Consider the following 19372-nt stretch of genomic DNA (forward strand, 5'->3'; position numbering starts at 1 on the left):
GTGTATTCTCATTTTCTTTTTATGTATTGCCATAAGATTGTGCAAAGTGAGTTTATTGAAAGAAAGCTTCATATATTATTTTTATATATGAAGAAGCCACTCTGGCAGTCACTGTTACACAGTAACTAATTATTATCTCTGTTTATGTGTGTTTACAGTGTGTTTACAGCAATGAAACAATATAATGTGCCACCAGAAGTCCTCGCCTCTTCTGTGTGTGCAACAACTGCATTTACGGCCAGGAAAGCAACATAGTAAAATTTGAATAGTATTTTTATTTTTCGAATATTAATTACAGGTCGAATATTCTACTATTTGTGCACATCCCTAATAAATATTACTAAAGCAAGATGCATGCACTTTTTAAGAATTTAGAAAATGGATGGTTTATTCAAACACTTTAACTTTTTTAAATAAATGTATCTTATTAGATTCAGTAAATCAAATGCAAATAGCAAGCACAAAAACAAACAAACAAAAGGACAGAAACAATAAGAAAGATGCATGGTTTGAAACCCAAAGAAGTCAGGTGGTTCAACAAACAATACTACTGTATAGGATGCATCTGTGGTTTATCTTGAATGAGGAGGAATTGATTAGACTACTGAGAAGTGCACATGCAAAACCAAAATGGGCGTTTACAAATCAGTAGCCAATTTCAAGCTACATTGGATGTTTTTCAACGATTTTTCAACAGACTTGCTAAAATTATTAAGGCTCACCCCATCTCTGTATTTAAAAAATATATTTAGTTACCACTTATAGTACACTATGGGTTCAAATATACTATAAGTAGTATCTAAATACATTTTTTTAAATACAGAGATAGTACATTAAAAGCACATTTAAGTTCATATTTCATGGTGTCTCAAAATAGCACAGTTGAGTACACTTGGATGTTCTTAAGATTATCTTAAGAAGTACTAAAGAAGAATTTTTAATATAAAGTACAAAATTAGTGCACGAAAATAGAACACTTTACATCATAGAAATGTACTTTTTTTTCACCTGGGTATGCACACACTTGCTAGATCGGAAATCCAACGTGGTGCCTATATGCAACTAGCCCATTATCATGTGAGAAACTTTCTGACTTATATCTATAATCAAGTGGCTTTGACAAACTGTCTTTTCTGCTTATTTTATATTTCCTTTTCTAATCAAACAATTTTAGAAAAATTAACATGCAAAGGAGGTAAACCTACAAAGAAGACAAAACATATAAAAGTCAGTATAACAAATAAATTGATAAACAGTGTTATTTTAAAGCAAACAGATGGATGATGATAATTACAACAAAACAGCAAGCATTGCAATATTTTTGATTAATTGTTTACAGAGGTGAATCCTAAAATGATAAAGTAGTGGAAAATCTGAATTCACAATTTTAAATCATAATAATGTGAAACTACTTCTTTTGTGTTTCTCTTCCCATGATGGCATTTTTAGTGTTTCTCTCTGGATGTAGAAGAATGATGTAGCACTTTGGAGCAAATATGGATACCAGTAACCCAAAACTAGAAGCTAAAATGGCAAATATCTCCACAGCCACTGCATATTTCCCTGGTGAGCTCACATATGCTGGAACAAACGCAATCCACACAGCACAAAAGATCAACATACTGAAAGTGATGAACTTTGCTTCATTAAAATTGTCTGGGAGATTTCTCGCCAGGAAAGCTAAAAGGAAGCTTACTGCTGCCAACAGTCCAATGTATCCCAGCAACATAGAAAAACCAGCTACTGAGCCAATAGCACATTCATACACCATTTTTGAGCGGATATACTGGTTGTTTTTATGTGGTGTTGGAGAGGCAGTTGATAGCCAGACTGCACATATCACAACCTGGAGGGCTGTTAGGACCAGAACTGTGCATCTTTGTTGAGCTGCTCCAAACCATTTCATTGCTCCTTTGCCCTCTGGTCGAGATGACTTGAACACAGCTATTACCACCATAGTCTTGACCAGGATGCTGGAGATGCACAGGACAAAGCTTATGCCAAACACAGCATGTCTTAACTGACACGTCCACAACTGCGGCTGACCAATGAACAGCAGTACACACAGGAAACACATTTTTAATGACAACAGCAGCAGAAAGCTGAGCTCTGAATTGTTGGCGCGTACTATGGGAGTGTTACGGTGATGAGCAAAGACGACCATCACAAGAGTGCAAATGCAGGTGCCAAGCAGAGAAGCAGTGGTCAGAGAGATGCCCAGAGGTTCCTCATAGGACAGAAACTCTACTGCTTTGGGGACACACTGATCCTTATCTGGATTGGACCAGAACTCATCTGGACACACAGTGCACTCAATAGCATCTGTATATAAGAAAAAGACTGAAGGATAAATTACTTTCAAATTATATTCAAATTTAGCCAACAATAATCTACTCACCTGTTGTATTGGAAATCTCTCCATCTCCGCAGGGCAGGCAGTCAAAACAGCAGACAGGAAGACCCTTCCTCCTGGCTTGCCTGGTGCCTGGGTGGCAGCTCTCACTGCACACTGACCTTGGGTGCTGAAAGAGATATCATCTTCTGTTTGCCATGTTTGTCATCTCTTTTAAATGATGAGCTTATCCTTACCATTTATTTATTCATTTGTTTTAGCATAGGTTGACTAGTATTCAGACTACACGTATGCAAAAAGGATGACATTAACATGTAATGCTTATTACTTTTTTTGTCTCAAAGTTCCAGTATATTGCATCCTCATCAAGTGTGAGCACCATCTCTGTTGCCGGCCCTTTATTTACTACACCAACCGTGTAAGTCCTTATTGATCCATCAGAGCTCGGCTGCCAGTTTAGCACATCATAGATAGGCAAAGCATCTCCATTCTTATCAAATGACACTTGATCCCCAAAGCCTGTGGTGAAGTTCACTTTCTGGAGATAGTGAACCAGCTGTACAGTTTGTAGACAGAGCAAGTGTTTAATTAATAAACAGCACATATTTGAAATTCCACCTTCAGGTTTTTATATGCCTTAAGAGAATCTGGCCTATATCTGTGGTTCTTACCTGCCAGGGTTTCAGGTTGATTATGTCAGCACATCTTTTCCCACTGAATGGTCCTCTACCCTCTTCACACTGCATCAGGTCATGAAGTGCATGTGCCAGGGCATAAACTGCCTTATAGACATTATAAGCTGGTCTCAACTCTGAAACATCAGTGTATGGTGTGTTTGTGGTGCTCAGATCCTCCTGTCCTGTACACACCTTTTTCACTTGCTTTCCATCTATTACTCTTCCCCCATTTCCAAAACTACAACTGAACATCTTCTCCCAGAAAATCCTCACTATATTATTTCTTGGATCATTACTGGGGCGGAGACGTAGCAGAAAGTCATGAAAACCCTCAATCTCTCCACGTCTAATAGCAATGCCCAGTGTGCCCCCCAGGAAGGGCAGGAAACGTGGAGTATGGTATACAGATGAGGTGGCCCAAGCTTCACTTGCAATCCACTGCTTGCCAGTCATGTTTTGCAACACAACCTCTTCCATCAATGGAAGCAGAAAGGTGGGAAAAACAACCACCACTCTAGCTGTAGAGGCATGTATCACTCTTGTTATACGTTGAATGTCTCTGTGGTTGTTATCATTTGGAATCTTTTCAGAAAAAGCAACACAGTATCCAAATAGCTGCATTTCCTGCTGAAATAACTGAGCAGCGTAGATGCCATAATCATCATCACTGTAGACAAGGCCAACCCAGGTCCATCCAAAATGCCTCAAGATCTGAACCATAGCCCGCACCTGGAAGGCATCACTGGGGATTGTTCTGAAGAAAGAGGGGTGCTTTTTCCTGTCACTCAAACAGGAGCAGGTGGCATAGTGACTAACCTAATTAAGAAAAATGGAGAGAGAAGAGAGAAGATAAAAATTCTGTATTTAAAAAAATTGCCTCCTGCCCAGAATCAAAATTTTTAAATTCACTAAACTAAAAATTAAATGCACAAATCAAAACCACCGACTAATTGTTAACAGGTAAGAGGAACACACATTCACTCATCTGAGATTAGGAGTTATATTAGCCTACATTTAATTACCCCATTACAATACTGATAATAACAATCTACTTGTAGGTTTAAAATTCTATATATGGCATATTTAAGATACCAAAACAAATATTTTAGCAAAATGTTGCAATATTTTTAGTCAGAAATTTAGTGGAAACTCGCATGGCTCGTCCACTCTTGACAGAAAAATGTACATATTTTTGTCACCTAACATTTCACTCAAGAAAACATCACATCTCAAACGCATTAAACGGCATTTGTTTCTATCTGTCAGAGAGTCTGACTGGGCAATACGTGTTAACTAAATCTTAACAGTTATTTTTAAAGTCCATAATATAAAACATGTCATGGTAATATTTGCATGATTACAGAATAATTACAGATGGAAAATATACTTGTGAAATGTAAGTTGTGCACTGAGGAAAACAAAACATTAAACAGCACATGTAGGCTATCTGTCAGAGCGTCTAACGAGCAATTCACTTTAAATTATACACGTTAAATATCTTAATAGTTATTTTGATGCCATTAATATAAAGGATGTCTCAGTTAAGACAAATTGGATTATGCACATCCCAGCAGCATCTCACTCTGTGTCCTCCGCTATTTTTCAGATGATGCATTGATAATTGGTATTGCCTTATCCCATATCGTTTCTAAAATATATATTGATATATCATACAATCGATATACCACCCAGCTCTAGAGTACGATAAACATAGTGATCAGTGCTTTTGTATTATTCTATTTTCTTTTTTATCCAGAATATTTTTTCAAAATAGGTTCTGTAAAAAAACAAATTGAGGACATATGACTAAAAACACTTAATGTAACCTAAATGTGCAAAAAAGTGCACATAGTATATTTTTACTTTTTTCATCCTATCTTACTATTGGTACTCGAAACAGCCCAAGAACATTGGAAATCGCAATGGAAGGAGTTGAACTTGGATCCCCTACAATCCCAATCACAGGAGGGGGGCCAGTGCAGTTTAGGCTGGAGAAGGACTCCTCTGTCCCACTAGCCAGGGATATGGCAGCCCGGAATGCCATCTCTAGTCTCACACAGTTGTCATAAAGATGATATCCAAGAGTTACATTAGGCAGCAGGTTTGGATTTTTATTAATCTCATTCACTGCAAAAGCCATGGTCTGTGCCTGCTGGAAGATTTCCACATTAAATCTAAGAAGAAAAAACAAGATAAATGATGACATGAAGTGATATTAAACTATTATTATTATAACTATTATTATTATTATATTATAATTATAATTAATAAATATAATTAATTATAATAATGAATAATTAATACAAGCATTAAAAAAAAACAAAAAAAAAAAACATTTGAGATCAAGCATCACTCATGAAGCCCTCCTATTGTGCATACTTGGTTAAATTTACAGTGGTTTCAATAGATTCTTTGCCAAGGCAGAATTACGGCTGTCAATACATCATGTGAGTAAGTTAGCCGAGATAAATGAGATTTTTAATATTTATTATTATTATTATTATTATATTTTATAGGTTTATAATCACTTAGGACCCTAACTCACTTTTCACAGTATGGTGGTTCTGGCTCGGTTTTGAAGCTCAGCTCTGGGAACACTGTGAAAAAGTGAACATGAAACAGGCCTCCAAGTATAACATCTCCATCCTGGTACATTCCATTTAATTTGAAGCGTCCCTGGAGCTGACAGGTACCTGATCTGAGGACTGAATCTGCAGATATACAGTTAAATGACAGGTATAGAGTAATATACAGAGTCATCCACATCTCTCCTTCTCTCTCTCTCTGACCCACTCACCCACTCTTAGTAACTAATTTATGATTAAGGTTGTATGGGGTGTTGCTTTAAAAGAGCAGGTGAAGCCCTCAAAAAAACAAAAAACAAAAAACAAAAAAGGATGTCACCCTCCCAACAGTCCTGATGGAATAAAGGACATTTTTTTTTGCATGCACAGTTTATTGCTGTTCAGAGAGGTTGTTTAAAGGTTTTTTTTTTTAAAGATGATGAGCAGATAAATTATTGGCTTAATCAATTATATGTACTTATTCATGTTTTCTACTTTTGCAAGTTTTTTTTTTTTTTTTCTCAGAATGACCTCTAGATGTCAGTCATGTTTTTTTTTTTTTTTTTTTTTTTTTTTTTTGCTGTGCAGACTTTTGCTGTGCAAAAATAAATAAATAAATAAATACTGTGGTGATACCAGTATGTAGGCTCACAGACCAGGCAGGTGATAATTTTCAATCCAGTTCACATTCATTTGTATTGCACTTTTCACCATACATTTCACCATATCATTTCAAAGCAGCTTTACAGAAAATGCACGTCAACATTACAATTTAGAGTAATCTGTTATCAGAAGTGACTGTGTCCAAATTATGTAATTTCAGAAATATACAAATTCAAATCGGGCAGTCGTCACAGACACGCCAGGCTCCACCATGGTCCAATCACAGCGCACTTCCTCACCTGAATACTGATCATGCACACCTGCACCTCATCAGCACGCCAATCAGCCACCATACAAAAGACACTCACACACACTCACTCACTCATCATCCGGTCTCGTTCACATTAAGGACTTACCTCAAGGACTCCTATCGATCTACTTACCAGACTCCAGCATCTCCACGTCTCCTCCTGTGTTCCCAGTTTGTGTGTGTGAGTCGTCCAGCATCTTTTGTGTTCCTTCTCTCTGCCATCGCCCAGGATCCCCAACTCTACAAACACAAAGGACAGTATCATTCACCCATCATTCACCAGCCACATATATATCTGCATTCTACTCACCAGCACGTCTGTATACTCTGCTGTGTGTTCAATAAATACTACTAACCATATTCTCCAGTCTCCGACCTGTCTATTGTAACAAAAGACCGGACCAAATCCGCTGAACACCAGCATGAATCACCCGGATCCTTTCCAAGAGCCCGTTGACACTTTGCGCCGAGCACTCACCATCAATCCACCTGCACCACAACCAACGATCACTTCCATCTCCACCGCCATCACTCCTTCACCTCCTGTTTACGCCAGTCCCATGGCCAAACCGGCACCCTACTCTGGATCGGCGGAGGATTGCAACGGATTCCTCCTGCAATGTTAGCTGGTCCTGGAGATGCAAACGCACTTGTTTCCCACTGAACAATCTAAGGTAGCCTTCATAATTCAACAGTTAAGCAGCAAAGCATTACAATGGGCTGAATCTGTTTGGTCTCAAAATCACGCTGTAATTCAGTCCTATTCCATTTTTGTGTCTCACTTCAGAGAAGTTTTTGGAAAACCAGCCTGGGGATTCATCTATTGGTGAGAAATTGTATAACTTAAAACAAGGCACAATGACTGTTAATGAATATGCTCTTATATTCAGAACTCTAGCTGCCACAAGCGGATGGAATGAACAAGCTCTGCTCACTGCCTACCGGCAAGGATTGGATCCTTGAGTGCAGTTGCATCTCACTGCATACGAGGATACCATCAGCCTGGAACGCTTCATCCAACTCTCCATCCGTTTCGCCACTTGTATACAGTCGTGTCTCGAAGAGCACCAGGGCCAGCCACAGTTCTCCACCTCCCTCTGCCAACCAGAGTCTGTCAGCCCTCCAGAACCAGCTCTTGAACCTATGCAACTGGATAACACTAGACTGACGCCCTCTGAACGGCAGAGGCGGCTTACCCACAATCTGTGCCTCTACTGTGGTTCTCCTGAGCATGTAATCTCCACATACCCAATTCGTCCTCCTCGTCCCATGGTGAGTGTCATCATTCCCTCCATCGGTAAAATGAAACCACTCACCACTGTTGTAAACCTTACTGCTGCTGATATTTCCATTCCAATTACTGCACTCCTCGATTCTGGGTCAGCAGGCAACTTCATCTCTGGCACCCTCTGCCGTCAGCTCAAGCTCAAGATCTCGGCTATGCCGTCCACCTACCAGATTCGCTCAATAACCAGTAAACCTCTCAGTAGGAGACAAGTATGTCGGAGCGTCTGTCCCATTCTACTTCAAGTCAGCATCCTTTATGTGGAAAAACTTCATCTGCTGGTTCTGGAGGAATCCACCGCTGACGTGATCTTAGGGCGCCCATGGTTGGAGCAGCACAACCCAGCCATCTTGTTTAAGACCGGTAAGATCCTGAAGTGGGGCGACACCTGTTTCCTGGCATGTTTCTCTGCACTTCCTGTACCATCCTCTCCACGTACTGAACATCTCTCCGTCTGTGCCACTTCCATTGAGAGTCCTGTAGAGAAACGTTCAGTGGATATACCATCTTGTTACGTCCCCTTCAGTGATGTCTTCTGCCCCAAGAGAACATCCAAGTTGCCTCCACACCGACCATGGGACTGCGCCATCGATCTGCTTCTGGGTGAGTCAGTGCCCCACGGAAGGATCTACCCCCAGTCAATCCCGGAGGAGAAGGCCATCGAAGAATTCATCAAGGAGGCTCTGGCCCAAGGTTACATCCATCCATCTACTTCCCCTGCTACTTCAAGTTTCTTCTTTGTGGCGAAAAAGGACGGAGGCTTGCGGCCTTGTATAGATTACCACTGAACCTTGTATAGATTATCACTGAACAACATCACCGTCAAATTCAGATACCCCCTTCCCCCTTCCTCTCGTCCCAGCAGCGCTTGAACATCTCCGTGGTGCCACCGTCTTCACCAAGTTAGACCTCCGCAGAGCCTACAACCTCATCCGGATACGTGAGGGGGACGAGTGGAAGACCGCCTTCGTGACCCCTACTGGACACTATGAATATCTCGTCATGCCGTATGGCCTGGTCAACGCCCCCTCCGTATTCCAGCACTTCATACACAAGGTGCTCCGGGAGTTCCTCCACAAGTTCGTCTTGGTGTATATAGATGACATCCTGATTTACTCCCAGAGTACGGCCGAACATCGCCACCACAGTGCGGAGGTCCTGAAACGCCTGAGGGAATTCCAGCTCTTCCTGAAAGCAGAGAAATACTCCTTCCATCAGCCCTCAGTGCAGTTCCTTGGATACAATATTGACAGCAGTAGCATCCGGATGGACGAGAGGAAGGTGGAAGCCATCCGAAACTGGCCAATTCCCTCCACAGTCAAAGAACTCCAATGGTTCCTGGGCTTCGCCAACTTCTATCGACGTTTCATACAGGATTACAGCACCATCTCCAGCCCACTCACAAGCCTACTCCGCAACAAGCCCAAGTCTCTGTCCTGGACACCAGCTGCCACCAACGCCTTTAACATCTTGAAAGAAGCATTCACCACTGCTCCTCTACTCGTCCATCCAGATCCTGACAAACCCTTCGTCTTAGAGGTCGACGCCTCAACCACCGGAGTGGTAGCGGTCCTTTCCCAGCAGCAGGGGAACCCCAGTAGACTCCATCCATGTGCCTTCTTCTCCCGCAAGCTTAACCCGGCGGAGATCAACTACGACATCGGCAACAGGGAACTCCTTGCCATCAAGTTGGCCCTAGAAGAGTGGAGGCATTGGCTGGAGGGTGCCAAACATTCCTTCCTGGTTCTCACAGATCATAAGAACTTGGAGTATCTGTGAGTAGCAAAGAGATTAAATCCCAGACAAGCCCGCTGGGCTTTATTTTTCACACGTTTTAACTTCACTATCTCCTATCGTCCAGGTTCCAGGAACATCAAGGCCGATGCCTTATCCAATCCTTATGCATACTCCTGAGGAAAATCCTGAAGAGCCCAAAACCATCCTTCCAGAGAAACTCATTGTCAGCCCCATAACCTGGTCAGAGGAGACCATACCATCCTCCAGTGCCTCCGCAAACAATCCGCCGGGTTGCCCACCAGGCTTGCAGTACCTCACCAGGACACGCCGCACTTCACTCATCTACACTGCCTACACGTCACTTGGCACTGGCCACCCGGGGGTCAATGAAACCCTCCCGCTGCTGAAAGAGCACTTCTGGTGGCCAAACATGGCATCAGACGTCAGAAGGTACGTGCAGGGATGTAAGGAATGCGCCATCTCCAAGAGCCCACGCCATCTTCCCTCCGGGAAACTCCATCCTCTGCCCGTTCCCAACAGACCCTGGTCACACCTAGGAGTGGACTTTATTACTGATCTACCTGCCTCCGATGATTGTACCTGTATTCTGGTGATTGTTGACAGATTCTCTAAATCTTATCATTTGATTCCATTAAAGGGATTGCCCACAGCCATGGAGACTGCTGAACTCATGTTCAACCACATCTTCAGATACTACGGAATCCCAGAGGACATTGTATCGGATCGAGGACCTCAATTCATCTCCCGGGTATAGAAAGCATTCTTCTCTCTCCTAGGTGTGACCGTCAGCCTATCATCTGGATACCAGCCGCAGTCGAACGGGCAGACGGAGAGGAAGATCCAGGAGATTGGGCGCTTCCTCCGTACCTTCTGTCACGGCCACCAGGACTCTTGGAACCATTTCCTGGGTTGGGCCGAGTACGCGCAGAACTCCCTGCGACATCCTTCCACCAGACTCATTCCATTCCAGTGCATACTCGGTTACCAACCCCCATTGTTTCCCTGGTCAGGGGAACCGTCGGACGTTCCATCTGTCGACTACTGGTTCCGAGAGAGCGAGAGGGTCTGGGACTCTGCTCACCACCAGCTGCAACGGGCCTTGCGCAGACGCAGGATGGCAGCTGACCTTCACCATTCCGACGCCCCCACATACCAACCTGGACAGAAGGTCTGGCTATCAACCAGGGACATCAGACTGCGTCTGCCTTGCCGGAAGTTGCACAGCATGAAAAGTGGGATTTTCATCAGTAAGCGGCACTGTAGATTGTCGTGGAAGTTCAGGTTTACGACTGCACACGGCAATTTGCAGGCAACACCGAAAACTGCCGTGAATTGTCAGAAATTGACGTGAGCCTTGCTTGGCAGTTGTCCCCCCATGACCCCCCTTCTTCTAATTCCAGGGGAGGCTTTAACATGTAAATGAAAATGCTGTGAGCTATACAAATGCAAATGCTCTCAAAATTGACTAATTTTGAGAGAAATGTCTGCAGGTATCCATCTGCTACTTCCAGTCTATTGAAGGATATGACTCTGGAGCAGAGTATGATACAAGCCTGCACAAAGTCAAGTTTTTATAGTTCCTCAGCCAAAGCAAATGTTGAGTTTAAATCAGTCATGAATCCAGAATGAAACATGGTTGTTTTAGGATACAGAGTGTACTTGAAACCTAAGCAAGAGATCTCAGAAAATAAAATCAACAAAATCAGTAAAATCACCTAGAACAAACACAAGCCAAAGTGTCTGTTTTTTTTCCCCTTAATATATGTAATCGCTCATAAAATAAATAATTTGCTTATGAACAATAGTAAGCAACATATAAATTAACAAGACTTGTTAATAAAAACATTAAGGACTTTGCAATTCATGTTTGCTTTAGGTAGCCTACTGCTAATTTTAGCTTAATCTGTCTGTTGTAATTTGTGTTTAGAAAACATGGCAGCACACTACAGACACAATATGATACACTATTGTTGAAAATAAATATTTATACTTTACTTAATTTCGTTGACAAGTTTGACATACATTGAAACTAGTGTCCCATGTTAACGTGGGCGTGGTTTGTGAGCGTGACGTGACAGCATGATAAACTTCCTTAAAACTGCTCCAAAAACGCAGGAAAGAACACCGCAAAATCGAGGCGCTTGTTAACAACTGGTGAAATATACATTTTTAAATCTATAATCTGTGGAATATTGCATGTGACGAATCTGTTGCCATCTAACATCTGCTGGAAATCCAGGTAAAACTATCTGCGTGCTCGCGCGTGCCCCCAGTTAGCATGATCCCTAGTTGATCTGTAACACCGGCGAGAAGAAACTGCTGAATGCTATCAGTTTGCTGCCGATGTAAATGAGCAGTTCACTTACCTCAAGGACTCCTATCTATCTACTTACCAGTCTCCACGTCTCCTCTCCAGTAAACTCCAGGTTGCTGTCCATAGAAGATAGGTTGGCTGCTTTGGAGTCGAAAAACTGTGTGGAAGATACTAACTCTAAGAAGAGAAGACGGGTGCACAATCCTAAGATTGCGGTAAGACTGCTATCTAAGCTAAAAGTAGCCTAAAAGCAAAGCTTTTTTTAAGTAGCACAAGTGTAAGTAACTTTTACTATTTTCTCCTTTATTGTTTTTACTGTTTAAGTTCTTTTACATGTTGTTTTTTATTCATATCACTCTCATTCAATTGTTTTCCAGCTGCCTGTAAGACATATTACGAGACAATCCAAAAATATTACAAACATCCAGATCTTGCATCGCAGGCAGAAGCTGTGAAGCGTTCAGCTCGGAGTCGAGCGAGAAGAAAGAGGGTAAGATTTATTAGATTAGATCCGTTTTTGGTCAATGTGAATATTTTTCAGGTGCATTAATAGATGTGTTGAGTCCATACGCAGTGCATCGCGCAATACTGATTGTCTTTATTGGTTGTTTTTTACAGCTGCTAGAAGCAAGACAGACTGTGCTAGCTGAGGATGAGGTGGGCCTTTGGAAGTGCGCTACCATAGACCTGATGTCTGATGAGGAAGACGGCATCTTTGGCGGGTGTCTGGATGGATTGTGCGGAAAACAGACATCATGGTGCTGTAGGATTTTGGGCTTCTCGTGAGCTTCCCATTTGTTGTGTGGGCAGATCTCCTACGTTTTGTACATGGTTGTGTGTTTGTGTTTGTGCTAATAAAGCTCTTTCTTTGAATAAACAGCACGTCCCTGGCAAATTTTCCTTTCCTCAATAAATTCATGTCCTTGATGGTAATAATAGTGTAGTCCATAGGATAACAATGACATGAATATACAACATAATAGCATAGCATATGAATATATAAAATTAAATTACATTATATATATATATATATATATATATATATATATATATATATATATATGAAGACTTCAGATGCAAAAGCCTCTAAGTGCCGTCTGAAATTTTCTTCTAAAATGAGCAATTTTATCAAGCTTGTATGTTTATGTTCAGTAATTTCACTTTAATGGCAATGAAAATGACGTATTAATTGCCATTAAAGTGAAAATACTGAACCTAAACATAAGAGCTTGATAAAAAATGCTCATTTTAGAAGAAAATTTCAGACGGCACTTAGAGGCTTTTGCATCTGAAGTCTTCATATATATATATATATATATATATATATATATATATATATATATATATATATATATATATATATATATATATATATATATATATATATATATATATATATATATATATATATATATATATATATAATTTTGGGGTTTAAATTTATAATGACCCAGGGTGACCAATAGTAACAGATCTGCCAACCAATCACGAGTGATTTTTCTTGTTTAAATGTAGTAGTTTCAACCAATACTGAGTGAGGAAATTCAAGCCATTCTCTGGCAAGGCGCGGGCGCTGCTATTCATATGCTAATTAGAGCCGTTAGCGCCTCAGCATGTGCTCCACATAAGTCATGGTTCGTTTCCGTCAATATGTGGCACAGACGAACGCGATGTTCACAGGCTGTAAATTGTCATTAATTGTCGAAAATTAGGGAGATTTCCGGCCGTTTACGGGGACAAAAATCCCACTTTTCATGCAGTGTTGAGTCCCAGGTTCATTGGCCCATTCATCAAGCAGATCAACCCGGTCACGTATCAACTCCAGCTACCACCTCAGTACCGCATTCACCCTACATTTCATGTTTCTCTCCTGAAATCTCACCACCCTTCTTTTCCTTTCTCCACAGAGCCTGGCGTAGCAGCAGCTGAACCCCCCACTTCCACACATCCTGGACGACGGAGCAGCCTATGAGGTTCGTGAGATCCTGGACTCCTGGCACTGTGGTGGTCAACTGGAATATCTCGTGGACTAGGAAGGCTATGGTCCCGAGGAATGCTCATGGCTCCCCAGAAACAATGTACTTGCTCCCAATCTGCTGGACACCTTGCACACTAATCATCCCAACAGACCTGCCCCACGCGGAAGAGGACAACCACCACGACGTCGGGATCCTCAGCCCTCTGGAGTGGGCCGTGGGGGGGTTGTACTGTCACAGACACGCCAGGCTCCACCACGGTCCAATCACAGCGCACTCCCTCACCCGAATACTGATCACGAGCACCTGCACCTCATCAGCACGCAAATCAGCCACCATACAAAAGACACTCACACACACTCACTCATCGTCCGGTCTCGTTCGTATTAAGGACTTACCTCCATGCTTACCTCAAGGACTCCTATCTATCTACTTACCAGTCTCCACATCTCCTCCTGTGTTCCCAGTGTGTGTATGAGATGTCCAACGTCTTTTGTGTTCCTTCTCTCTGCCATCGCCCAGGATCCCCAACTCTACAAACACAAAGGACAGTATCATTCACCCATCATTCACCAGCCACATTTATATCTGCATTCTACTCACCAGCACGTCTGTATACTCTGCTGTGTGTTCTATAAATACTACTAACCGTATTCTCCAGTCTCCGACCTGTCTGTATTGTAACAGCAGTTAGCTAACAATGTATTAGTTTTTTTTTAATTGTTAACAAGCATTTACCAATACTTAAAGTATGTTTTCTAAACTCTTAACACAGCAACACATACATCACACAATTAGCCAAATAGTTAATTTTCTGCCCAAAACCATATGTGACCTTGTAACACCTAACTTTTTGATGCTACATAAATAAACTGAGGGACCACACAGACTGCTACCTTTCTACGACCCATGTGTATTCAATGCATATTGCGAGCAATACATCAGCATCAACAAGTCTTATTCCAGCACCACAGTCTAAGAAACGCCATCAGTTGGAGAGTCCATCAGTTCATAGGTACAGCAATAAGTAGTATCCAGCCACAGATCAGTCTTCAAAGGTGAATATGTGAGACAAAAGTCCTTAAGTGAAGTGAAATAAATCCCTATCAGCAAATTCATCAGTCGTTGACCACAGTCAATGAGATGGTTAGCAGATGGTTGTTAGATGAATGAAGACAATTAGTCCCTTTGGTCTAGGTCCTATTTGAAATTGAGCTGATCCTTGCACACAAGAAACCCTTTGCATATAAACAAACAATAAACAAACATGTGTCTGATGCTAAGCCCCAACAAAATCATATTTACAGACCCTACATACATACATACATAGACAGATGCTTACTTACATTTGAGAATAGGAACAAGTTGTTCCTCAAATCAGGGCACCAACAAAGGACAGCAAACAAAGGTGAGAAGACATCCAATGTGCTTAGCACACTTCTTCCTGCACAATACTTCTTCTCTAGCCATTTTAGGCAATCAGCCAACTCAGACTCCAGATCGCCCCCTACTGATTGGGTTAGCTATAACATTAGGTAATCTACTGGGACTAATGTGACAGAACTGTTACACACCCCTCCCCCAAAAGAAAAGGGTTAGACGGTCCCATAAAACTTCTTTAGCTTTTCAACATGGTAAGTATCACTTTGACTTGGGTTGTCAAGCATTACCACTTTATAATTGACATTATTCAACCTTTTCAAGATCTTTGCAGGACCTTGCCATCTTGGAGCTAACTTGGCCATGAAAGAGTCTGCAGCCCGAGATAGAGGGTGAGTGAGGATCCAAACCAGATCTCCTTCGTCGAAGGACTCAGGCCTTCTATGCTTGTTGTAGTACTTGCCTTGCCTCTCCTGGGCTTGGCTAGTCTTCTCCCTCACTTGGTCAAGAAGAGCTTTCTGCCTCTCAACAGTGCTGTAGGCTACATGGTCAGGATTAGGTGGCTTGCGGACTAACCGCTCAAGTGGACCTTTTAACTTACGTCCTAGTGCAATCTCCGCCGGAGTGAGACCCGTACTCTCTTGCCAGGCTGAATTTATGGCATACCGAAATTCTGGTATCCACTTGTCCCAGTCGTGATGATTATCACGGACGTAAGATGATATCATTGTTTTTAAGGTCTTGTTGACCCTCTCGGTCAGGTTGGTCTGGGGATGATATGATGTTGTAAGTTTTTGAACTACACCCCATCGTTTACACAAATCATTGAGTAGTTGGGCAGTAAACTGAGGCCCGCGATCAGAAACTAAGTATGCCGGAGCTCCCCATCGTGTGAACATTTCTCTCGTCAGAATGTTTGTTATGAGGTGAGTTTTTGCAGAGCGTAGAGCAAAGAGTTCCACCCACTTGCTGCAATAGTCCACAAAGACTAATAAGAACTCGTTGGACAGTGGGCTTTTTGGGAAAGGACCCATCAGGTCCACTCCAAGCATATGGCCAGGCTCCACTACTGGGGTGGACTGCAACAATCCCGATAGCTTGGAGATTCTTGGTTTGTAGGCTTGACAGGTCTTACATTGGGTGCAGAAGCTCCAAACATCTTTGCAAATCTCGGGCCAATAGACATTGTCGAGTAGCCTCCTCAAAGTTTTCATTCTTCCCAAGTGTCCACTTAATGGGTTTGAATGGGCGAAATGCAGAAACGTCTCCCTCAGTGGTGCAGGTATAATTAATTGATAAGTACACCCTTGTTGCTTGTCAGGTACACTGTGAAACAGGTAATCATTCTGCACAATGTAAGCAATGCGATTAGGGTCTGTGGTAGGTTGTCTGGCAGACTCCCATAAGGACTGTAAAGAAGAATCAAGCTTTTGAGCTCTACCAATCTCATCCCAGCTGACTGGTAAGTTAGGGTCTGGTTTTGTGGGCTGACACAGGGCAATGTGGCTTACCACCTCCTGCACAGGTAGTCCTCTGGATAGGGCATCTGGTACGACATTACATGAACCTTTACGGTACTTTACCGAGAAGTTAAAACCTTGCAGCCGTAAAGCCCACCTAGTCAAGCGTGAGGATGGTTTAGGGTGACTGAATACCCAAGTCAGAGCAGAATGGTCCGTGAGTACTTCGAAATTCCTTCCCTCCAAGTACTGCCTCCACTTTTCTACGGCCCACACTACTGCTAGACATTCTTTTTCTGCCATAGAGTACGATTTCTCTGCTCCCTGTAGAAGTCGTGAAGCATAGGCAATGACATGCTCGCAACCATCAAAGTCCTGTGTCAGCACAGCTCCTAATCCTACGTCGCTAGCATCAGTTTGTACTCTAAAATCCTTAGTGAAGTCAGGTGGCATTAAAACTGGTGCTCGTTGGAGGGCATTTTTAAGATCAGTAAAAGCATTTTGGCATTCATCTGTCCAATCCCAAACAGCGTCTTTAGCCTTTAGGGCATACAATGGTGCGACTCGCTCTGAAAAGTGGACAATAAATCGATGGTACCAACTTGCAAGACCTAAAAACCTCTGTACCTCCTTGAGATTCTTGGGTACCGGGAAATCTTGAACTGCCTTGACCTTAGAGGCTTCTGTATGGACCCCTTCTTCGGAAACAACATGTCCTAGGTATGTGATGGTCTTTTGCAGCATAGAACATTTCTTGAGGTTGAGTGTTAAACCTGAGGCTTCCAGTTTTGCGAAGAGTTGCTTGAGATGTTGGAAGTGGTCTTGAATGGACTTGGAATAGACCAATATGTCATCAAGATAGACAAAGCAGAACTTCCCTAGATAATCCCTCAGAATGTTGTTCATGAGCCTTTGAAAGGTAGCAGCGGTGTTTTTGAGGTCAAAAGGAAGACGAACAAATTCAAATTGATTGTTCTTGGTGACAAAGGCAGTCTTTTTGATACTACCCTCATCCATTCCAACCTGCCAATAACCAGATTTAAGATCTAACGTACTGAATATGGTCGCTCCATACAAGGACTCTAGGATATCCTGAATCTGTGGCATTGGAAACCCATCAAGCGGAGTTTTGGAATTCAACGCGCGGTAGTCAACACAGAAGCGAGTACTACCATCCTTCTTAGGCACTAGGACTACTGGTGCCGCCCAAGGGGAAACAGAAGGCCTTATAATGCTTTTACTCAGCATACTTGCTACTTCCTCGTCTATGAACTTTTGCTTGGTTACAGAAACGGGGTAAGCTTTCTTACGGACAGGAATCTCATCGATGGTATGGATTCTGTGGCGAATTAAAGTAGTTTGTCCTAAATTATCTGTGCATACTGTTGGCCATTCAAGCATTAGACCTTCCAGTTGACGTCTTTGTGCTTTAGAAGCATCAGCTCGATCAACTAACTCCTTTATTGTGGTTAGTGTAGTGGAAGTCGTTGGCACTAAAGGTAGTGCAAGGTGCAGACTGACTGTTGGTGAGGGAGAAGAAGTTGTGAAGGGATGAATTACATCAAATTCTTCGGGCAGTGCATACGTGGAGCTTTTAAAATCAATACGAAATCCTGAGGTCATCAGAAACTCAAGCCCCAATACAATCGAGAAAGTCAAGTCACAGTCTCTCATCACATAGGCTCTTAGAGGATAGCTGTGACCATGGATTGTACTCTGCCATGCTATCTTACCCAAGGCTGACTGTATATATCCATTAGCAAGGGAAAATGAATGACCTCTGCTTGATTGCATAACTTCATGACTGGATTTCAATCGTTGCCAGCAAGACTCTTGTACTAATGAATAAGTGCTTCCAGTATCCAGTATTGCCTGATATTGGTGGCCTTTTATGGTTATGGGCAAGGTTAGTGTTGTTAGCAGCCTCTCCCCATTCTCTGAAAAGACGGCAATATGAGGATTAGACTGTCGTCCTCTTGTGAATTTATTAGTTTCAGCAGGCTTAGGGGTGGTTTCTTGATGTCTTTGCCTCCAGAAAGCTCTCTCCTCACTGATGTCTCTCTCTATGAGCGTTCCTACACATACCAGCTCATCCACAGTAGTTGCAGTACCTCTTAAAATACTGGCTATTCTTGGATTGCAGTTACGAAGCGTTGCTTGGAGTATTTCACGTTCCGTCATAGCCGGCTTCAATCTCAAGCACAATGCTCTATATTGGTAAGCAAACGTCCTGATACTTTCATCAACTCTTTGCTTTCTTTCTCTGATTCTTCTCTCCACTTCCACTTCGTGATCGTCAGACAAAAAGGACTGGAGAAATGCAGACTTAAACTGTGACCATGTTCTTACTCTCTTCTTCTCTGCCACCCACCAGTCTTTAGCAGTGTGTGTTAATACAGAAGGAAGCATGGATAAGATTTCAGCATCATTCAAAGGTTGCATAGCTAGATACTCATCACATCTCTTCAGATACGTAATGGGATCTTCTCCATCTAAACTTCCAAACTTTGGAAACTCCAGTTTAATGGGGGTCTGGCAATGTACAGGTCGAAAAGAACTATGAGCAGCCATGGAGTGAGTGAAATTTGGAGTAGAAGTGGCTCCCCCAGAAGACTGAATTAGTGATCTCAGCTGACCATCTCTCCGTTTCAGGCAATCCATAATGGCTCGTCCCAACTCCTGGACCTTAGCT

At 42.3% G+C, this 19372-nt stretch overlaps 1 protein-coding gene across 1 annotated transcript; it reads right to left on the minus strand.

The window, feature by feature from the left end:
* Positions 1-896: 896 nt before the first annotated feature.
* Positions 897-6067, minus strand: LOC125254782 (extracellular calcium-sensing receptor-like). Its single transcript, XM_048169604.1, has 6 exons — positions 5576-6067; positions 4913-5204; positions 3025-3846; positions 2682-2909; positions 2399-2522; positions 897-2322 (listed from the first exon to the last, which is right to left on the minus strand). Exons 1-6 carry the CDS (start codon positions 5794-5796, stop codon positions 1409-1411), a joined length of 2601 nt encoding a protein of 866 aa, XP_048025561.1. The 5' UTR covers positions 5797-6067; the 3' UTR covers positions 897-1408.
* Between the last annotated feature and the right edge of the window lie 13305 nt (positions 6068-19372).

The sequence above is a fragment of the Megalobrama amblycephala genome, linkage group LG19, assembly GCF_018812025.1.
Source record: "Megalobrama amblycephala isolate DHTTF-2021 linkage group LG19, ASM1881202v1, whole genome shotgun sequence".
Taxonomy (NCBI): Eukaryota; Metazoa; Chordata; class Actinopteri; order Cypriniformes; family Xenocyprididae; genus Megalobrama; species Megalobrama amblycephala.

Bases quoted from the DNA above. Each gene is read 5' to 3' on its own strand.
- LOC125254782 (XM_048169604.1), bottom strand. From the start codon at position 5,796: ATGTGGATGACTCTGTATATTACTCTATACCTGTCATTTAACTGTATA. The intron at 3,847-4,912 runs GTAAGATAGGAT...TTTCTTAATTAG, and splicing joins GGCTGTTTCGAGTACCAATA to GTTAGTCACTATGCCACCTG. The intron at 2,910-3,024 runs GTAAGAACCACA...CAAACTGTACAG, and splicing joins TCAACCTGAAACCCTGGCAG to CTGGTTCACTATCTCCAGAA.